The sequence below is a fragment of the Helianthus annuus genome, chromosome 16, assembly GCF_002127325.2.
Source record: "Helianthus annuus cultivar XRQ/B chromosome 16, HanXRQr2.0-SUNRISE, whole genome shotgun sequence".
Classification (NCBI taxonomy): Eukaryota; Viridiplantae; Streptophyta; class Magnoliopsida; order Asterales; family Asteraceae; genus Helianthus; species Helianthus annuus.
Genome location: NC_035448.2, coordinates 116,823,811 through 116,832,416, shown reverse-complemented (window position 1 = coordinate 116,832,416; position 8,606 = coordinate 116,823,811). Strand labels below are relative to the sequence as shown.

The following is an 8,606-nucleotide window of genomic DNA, read 5'->3' as shown; positions in this document are numbered from 1 at the left end:
TTAAAAATATTACAAACATAAGTTGTTAAGTTTCAACTAACATAACTTCAAGTTAAGCTACAACCCATCAAAAGAGATTAAGTTCCACACATGGACTTTTGACAAAAGACTAGTTTAACCAAGGCTTTGCTTCATATATCTTATCCAGGATAAGATATACAAATCAAACCCTTCAAAAGTGGATGACATCTAATCTTGTAATTCACTTCTTGAAAACATTTCCAACGCCGACGATCCATCTAGTTTCCTGAAATACATGTAGTTTGAAAACAATCAACAAAAGTTGAGCGAGTTTATGTGTTTTGTGTGAGCTCCAATAAACTTGTAAACATTTGAGATAATTCTTTTGATAACCTGTATGTAAAGTGTCTATGAACAGATCATTAATGTTTTGCAAGGACATTAATATGTGTGGGTGTGTAGGAAGTGCTCAAACCTAGCAAATTTCCTCGGGTCCACCCGGCTGGAACGACATAGTCACTACATGCGGCCACACAAGGACCCATGAGTGGGGCTCGCTACACCCGATAGATCTACCACTCCTGCCCCTCGGTCTTAACAAGATTAATGGCCTTAAGAGTGCGCCTACTCATTCACATGATCTAACAGTTCATTCCTTAGCTAAATCATACCATTGAAACATGTATTTCACCCCCGATAGTTATAAATACGAAAACAATTAAATGAAAAGGGGGAAGTGAACTCACAAATTTGCGTCCGAAGCCTCGTGTACTCAAAGTGGATGTCCTCAAGTCGTACTACTACCTACACACGTGCTAAGTTTTATTAGACACTTAGGTCGTGTAACGACTCTTAGCCTTAGTCATTTATTAAGATTTATTTTGGAAATTTGGTTTACTTTGAGTTACACCTCGGTGTATGTTGTATATGTAATTATATAATTCCAAATTGTATATATATTAGTTAAAATAAAGATATTTTAACTTAAATTATTTCCATACAATTATTCGGGGTACTTGTTAAAAATAATATATACTTTAACCACTAAGACAAGGTGTAAAATCATGATCAAGAAGACTTACTACTAGCACAAAGGCTAGGGATGAACAAGATGGAAGATGAGGAAGAAACGTGGTGGTTAATAGCTCCTCAAGTTGGTCCTTCAAGTTCCCTTGCTTGCAACCTTCTTAGCTATGCTTGATTCACCTTAGAATATGCTTGGATTATGTTGAAATGGGCTAGAAAAATGGATGTGGGAATGGGAGTGTTTGGCCGTAGCTTTTGAGAGAGGAGGAGAGGTTTTTGTGGTTTGAAATTTTAAGAAGCGAAAGTGATGAAGTCTAAGGTTCTATGTTCTTTTATCCTACAACATTTCATTACACAATGTTTAATATCTTTGAAACATCTCAAATATAATAATCAAAAAATGGTAGGGTGGTGGGGCCCCTTGTAACCGGCCTCATGGGGCGGGGGGTAACTAGTTTGGTTTTGATGATTAGTTAGATAATCTAGTTCAATTTCAAGTGTTTAGTTAGGTGTTTAAGTGTGTTTAGGTGTTGTGGTGTGAAATAAGGTGTTTAGTGTTAACAACTAGTCTTTTAACATCAAAACAATGCTTCTAGTTTGATTTTGGTGTTTCAGGTAGTGTCCGGATATTCGTTTGGTTATCGGTTTGTTAAGGTGCTAAATTGCGCAGTTTAGTGAGTTATGAGATACCTTTTATGACAGTTTTCATTCCCGACACTTTACAAGTTATTCTGGACATCTAAACCTTATTTCTGCATTGTATTTTGATGTTTAATTGCTGATTTGTGACAACTGTCAAATTAGCATGCATCCATACAATTATTAAACAATGAATAGTACTTAATGACTGTGCTGAATTACAATTAATTACTTGAATTGCTCTCTGATTATTACCACACACATACATGTGCATCATATATTGCAAATGACATATCATCACTGCATACAAACTTTGTTAATTCAAATGATGCACAAAGCACCGGCAGCACAGTTATCAGACAAATCAGAAAAATACTGACGGAATTCAGTACACAGACAGAAATGATATTGAGGTACAGAATGGGCCAGAAACCAATTCTTACACTAGTATAGTGTGTAGGAAAGTAAGGATCACAAAACTGCCTTCCTAGAGATAGTTTAAGTGCCGGAAAGTGCCTAAAACTCACATAAACTACAGAATTCTGCAGAAAATCAGCAAGTTCAGCATTTAAACAATCTAATATCATGCAGAAATATGGTTAAATGGTCTTGAATGCTTTCCTAAGTGTCGGGAATCGAAACTGTCATAAAAGGTAACATAAAGCACACTAAACTGCGTAGTTTAGCACCTTAACGAACCGGTAACCAACCGAACAACCGGACACTACCTGAAACACCAAATTTTCACTAGAAGCACTGTTTTAACACTACCAAGCTAGTTATGGTCCCCGGACATCATAACACACTATATAAATATCTAGTGACTAAATCCCTAACTAATACTTGGATTCTAACCTAAGTAACTAACAATTGGTTAAAGCCTACACCTAGACCCCCCCCCCACACCTATGATCTACCAACAAGGGCCCCACCTTAAGATTTTATAAGATTATTAAAATAGATCTTGTTCTTTCTTTACTAAACATAATATACAATGGAAACTCATGAGAATTGGATATAAGTATAACCTACTAAGGCATAACTCTCATAATCTTTCACACACTAACACACACTTTCTCTCTTCCTCTCCTTCTTGATTCACGGCCGTAAACAACAACAACCACCACCACCATCATCAATCAAGTCTCATATATTCTAAGCATATACAAGTGTGTTAGAGGTTGCATAAGGAAGCAAGGAGCTTTCGGAAGTTCAAGGACCTTCTTCATTTGCTTTTATCCACTCTATTTCTTCTCTTGATCATCCCTAGCCTTGAGCTAGTGGTAAGAACATCATGCACTCCATTTTACATCTATTTCAAGTGGTTAAAAGTTGATACATAATGTTAATCTTGAAGAACACTAAGAACCAAGAGAATGAAGCTTTAACATAAGCTTAAATCATGAAGAAACTATGTTGTTTATGTGTTAATCTACTTGTTGATCATTGTTTGCTTATGAAAATGATGTAGATCATCATATGATCTTGCTAGATCATGATTAAAAACATAATCTAGCAAGATGAGAGGATGAACATGTTGTAGGATTATAGATCATCCTCATGAGAAACATGAACTTGAAAGAATATGTTGTGTTCTTGTAAAATGATGACTAAAGTAAGTTGTAAATCTTGTACATCTAAGATTTCAAGAGTGATTTTTCAAGAAACCAAGTTAAAAAAAAAAACAATACAAGTTTCACTTAAACTTGGTTCTTAAACAAATAAACCTTATTTTTGGTGGTTAATAAGGTGTAGAAACACTTATGTAACAAGAGAAATCCAAGAAGAAACATTTTTAGAAAATGAAATCACAAGTTGTAAAGATCTATTTTCTTTAAAAATAATGTTTTTAAAGAATCAATCACAATTTAAAGGGTAACAAGGCTTACTAAATACACTAGTAAGTTACTACAAATCTTTATAAATTTTCAAGTTCATGAAATGGTAGATTATGCTTGATTTTGGCAAAATTGGTAAGTGTAGATTGTTTATTATTGATTGCTGATTGATTGTGTTGATTTACAAAAGAAAATAATATACTTTGAAAGCATGGAAACCTCCATTTTAGGGGAAACTATGGCAAAATTTTTCTAAAAATTAAACACTTAGAAAAATATTTCTAAACAAATATTTATAAGTGTATTTTAAACCATGGATTTTTCACATAAAGTTTGCCATAATTTTTGTTACAAAATATAAATATTGGAGGTCGGTTTTTATAAATAAAAGTGACTAAATATGTATTTAGGAAATATATATTTAGAAGTCACCATGTGTTTGTGATTATTTGTATATTATGTGTATTAGTTATATTATTTTAGGACTTGAAATAATATAACTCGTCATAATACTAAAAATTACAATCTAAAATATTACCAAAATTCCAAGAAATAAATATACAAAGAATACACAAAATATCGGTGAAACCGAACAAAGTAAATATAACTAACAAAAATATTCCGGAAAATTTATTCACAAGTATATTTTTGGTAAATAATATTTTGGGCACCAAGGAAACAAAAATATGATTTTTACAATTATTACAAATTTACATCATATTTTTGACAAGGAGAAAATATATTATTTTTGGCAAGTAAATATTATTTATTTTTCTTGAAATTTTAGAAGATATATTATTTTTGGAAGAAATATATATATTTTCTCAAACAAACGTGAAATATATTATTTTTGAAAGGAAAATGGGTTTTTATATATATTTTCTAAGTTAGACTTGAAAATATATTATTTTTGGAACTTATATGAAAATACAAATATTTTTGCCAAGGAAAAATTATAAAAAAATTTTCTAAGTAATGTTTCTTAAAACATATATTTTGGAAATATATATTAATGTATTTTCACTAGAAGTATTATTCCGGAAAAATTAATACAAAATTAAGTATAAGAATACTTAACAATTACAAGAAGATACGTATTTTTGTACGTATAAATACACTCCGGAATACGACCCCAATATATGGCAAAATATACAAGTATAAGGATACAAGTACAAATACACCCATCCTTGGGAAGGAAATACATGTATAAATACTTGAAAAGTATCAAGTTAATATATATTGTTTTAACTATTATTCCAAAATTTAATAAATAGAATTTAAGTTAAAATATTTATTATTTTAACAAATAATTATATAACTTGGAATAATATTGAAGACACAAAGAATGTAACTCAAAGACACCAATTAATACAAAGTCAAGGCACGGCCCGCTCGTCTAATAGATCATAGTACATTGTAGGTAGTCGTGTACACCGGAAGAAGCTTTGAGTTACAGTGATTACGAAGAACGCAAGACTGTGAGTTCATGATTCCCCCTTTTTCTTTTAACTGTTTTCAGTTTTATAACTTCGGGGGTGAAGTACATGTTACAAACTGTTTACAAACAATTATATGTGGTATGGTTAGCTAAGGAAAGGTACTACTAGAACATGTGAGTGGTGGGTACAACGCTTAAGACCATTAATCCTCACAGTAGGACCAAGGGACATGAGTGATAGATCTATTTGGGTGTAGCGAGCCCACACCCGTGTGGACCGGGGTTTGGCCCATGTGGTGACTATGTTCACAAACTAAAGCCCGGTGCAAAATCTGCTAGGTTTGAGTCTTCCTGCATCACGTCACACATACTAATGGCTTTGAAAACCATTAATGATCTGTTTTCCTTGTTGCTTTCATACCAGGGTTTGACAAATACATACTTACTTATGAAGATTACAAAGTTTATTCGAGCTCACACACTAAACACATGAACTCGCTCAACTTTTGTTGATGTTTTCAAACTACATGTATTTCAGGAAACTAAGTATGGATCTGGCGGGCGTTGAAGTTTTCGAGTGTTGTTGGGAATAAAAGATGTCATCTGGTGTCGAATGGTTTGGGGTGTGTATCCTATCCTGGATAGGATACATATTTCAAAGCCTAGTTTTCATTAGTGTCTTTTGAAAAGGTCCTTATGGAACTCCAAAACAAATTGCATGGTTTATAATTCAGATTCGAAGTCTGTGTTTTGAATTCTAAAACAATGTTATTGTAATGTTCTAAACTTAATCAACGGATGAACATATTGGTTTATCTTATAGTTGTTTGTTATGGTTGAATGCAATGATATTAAGCAAGTCACACATAATCACGCTTCCGCAAAAGTCAAGGTGTGACAGTTTGGTATCAGAGCGTCGATTGTAGCGAACTAGGATTCCTTCTCGAGTCTAGACTACAATCCTTAGGGCTCTCACGAAAATATTTTTACAACATGTTTTCATTGCATACACGAAACGCCCAGATCCAGGGAAACAAACATTTTTACAAACAAGAAAGACAGGAAACACGATTTCAAGGTTTACTTTTGTGGTTTAGTCTGGGAGACTAGGAAGGATACATGATTACATGATTTCATTGTCTTTGATTGCATAATGATAATGGTTAATACATGTGCATATATTATGATTGTTCTGTTGCAGACACTTTGTCTTCATCCGAGAGCGGACTGTCCAATACCGATGACCCCATGGCTATTGGTGCGAGCGAGCCGGAGATCCTTACATTCAATACTGAGAGCGACCCAGATTTGCTGTCAGACGACGACGACTCGTAGCCATTCGCGTTTCCTGACTTTGGAGACGACTTACCGCTTGCTGATGGCATTCTAGACGAGGATCCTTTTGTTATTCCCACCCCAGTCCATGATCATCTTATCATCGATCATCCCGATGGTGAGCATGTCGTGGCACCGATCCTCGCTCCCGTTCCTTTAGTGGCCATTCCTCTCGAGGATTTGCCTTTTGACGATTTGACTGATGTTGACGTTGATTTATTTGTTGATGGTCCTCCTGATGATGCCCATGGTGATGGAGAGCTAGATGAGGACGTTGTTGCTATTCCTCTCCTTGAGATCCCTGTTATTGAGATTTCCTCTGACTTTAGCTTACACCTTGCAGGCAGTTGGATTGCGATGTTATGCCACTGATTCTGATGATGATACTGCCATGTCAGCTGCACCATCCCCTCCACACGAGCTTGAGCCTGGTCTTGAGCTAGACTTTGTTCTTGTCGATCAGCCTGATATAGCACCTGTTGATCCTGAGCCGATACCTGATCCTGAGCCTTTACCTGATCATGACCCTATTCCTTTTGGCATACCTGACATTGCACCCCTCAGACCTGACCCAGTTCCTGCACCCGTTGACCCTCCTATTATTGAGCCACTCATTCCTCCACTTGCACCTGCACCCGCTAATGTTGCTCCTTTTCACCCTGCGGAGTCTGATGTTTATCGTGTCGATTTACCAATCGTTTTCTTGCAGGACATACCCGCACCCGTCCAGGGGAAGGTACTTCTGGGCAGCACCCGCGTGGTGATCCTTTTGCTTCAGCAACTTTTCCTCAGATCCCTCAGGCCGCACCATTTGCACCCTTCATTACTGCACCGCTTGATGAGTCATTCCGAGGGTCCACACCGTATTCTATGCCGACCTCAGACCCCTACCATCCCTCACATTTTGTTGGCTATACACAGGATGAGTTACTTTATTCGCTTCAGCTTCGATTTGAAGTCATGCGTCGCAGAGTCTTGGAGCTTGAGTCGATACCGCGTCCCTTACCGTGTCCTTGTCAGTCTACTTTTGTTCCCCCTCATTCATCACCGCCTCCTTTCGCACGTCCACCTGCTCCTCTTACTCCTTTCCCAGAGTTTGATGCTCGATTCCTCACCATCGAGCAGCAGGTCCGTTATTTGCTTCGTCATGTGCACAAACTCGAGGAGGAGCTTGCACATGTCCTCAGTTTGATTTTCCTCCCTCCTCCTCCTCCGCCATCAGTACAGTAGGTTTTTGGTCTTATGCAGATGCATTACCTTTAATGAGAGCACCACTACTGAGCTGAGCTTGTGAAGCCTTTTGGAGACCACCTTTTGATTGTAAGACTTTTGTAGATTGGTAGACTTGTTGGACAAGGGTAGTGTGACCCTGCGTTCCCTTTTGATATGATACTTTTGTAAAAACATGTAACAATACTTGTGGTCGATGATTAATGAAAGATCGATCGTCATGTTCTCATTAAACATGTTGTTGATATACATGTTTGTGCTATGATTGCGATGTTATATGATTGCTTGATATGATGAATTATTATGTGTATGTACATACGACCTCTAGGCAACTATATACATTTCCTGAACAAATAAGACCTGACCCATACAATCTTCTTAAAAGATGCCTCCTTAAGAGATCATTCGGCTGACCGAGGCAGAATTACGAGCGAACATCTCACGGGCCATAGCTCGACACGAGGTTGTTCGCTACAGACACAGCGGATGTACCTCAGGGAATAACTCACCTAACGGCTGTACCTACAAGCAGTTTTTGGACTGCAAGCCTCTGAACTTCGACGGCACTGGAGGTGCCGTAGCTTTTGTGAGATGGGTCGAGAATACAGATTCTGTTTTGCGAATGAGCGGATGTACTCCAGAGCAACAAGTCACATACATTTCTGGATTGTTTCAAGATGAGGCTCTGTCACGGTGGAATCTTCGGTTCAGACAATGGGCGAGGCTGCTACGTATGCTTTGACATGGGATGAGTTGAAAAAGATGATGAGTAAGGAGTATTGTCCTCAGATGGAAATCTAGAAGCTGGAAATTGAATTCTGGAACCTGAAGATGGAAGGTCCAAAGGTGGTGGATTATGTGCAGAAACTTCACGATTTGTCGCGAGTCGTTCCATATCTGGTGGAACCAGAGTTTAAGAGGATAGGACGATTCGTCTAGGGATTGGCGCCTCAGATTCTGAGCTTGATGACGACATCAACGCCTCCAACAACTATCGATGCGAGTAACTTGAGTGTGGCGCTCACTAAAGAAGCACTTAGATTGGAAAAACTTTCGACCCCTGACGAGAAGAAGGAAACTCAGGTGGAGTCATCTGGAAAGAACAAAAGGAAGCTCACTGATTTCCAAAAAGGTACTTG

The 8,606-nt window shown here is 37.1% G+C and overlaps 1 protein-coding gene across 1 annotated transcript; it reads left to right on the top strand.

The window, feature by feature from the left end:
* Positions 1 to 6,502: 6,502 nt before the first annotated feature.
* LOC110919523 (leucine-rich repeat extensin-like protein 3) lies at positions 6,503 to 7,467 on the top strand. The gene is made up of 2 exons (XM_022163789.1): positions 6,503 to 6,973; positions 7,159 to 7,467. The coding sequence occupies exons 1-2, from the start codon at positions 6,503 to 6,505 to the stop codon at positions 7,465 to 7,467; spliced, it is 780 nt and encodes a 259-aa protein (XP_022019481.1).
* Positions 7,468 to 8,606: the final 1,139 nt, after the last annotated feature.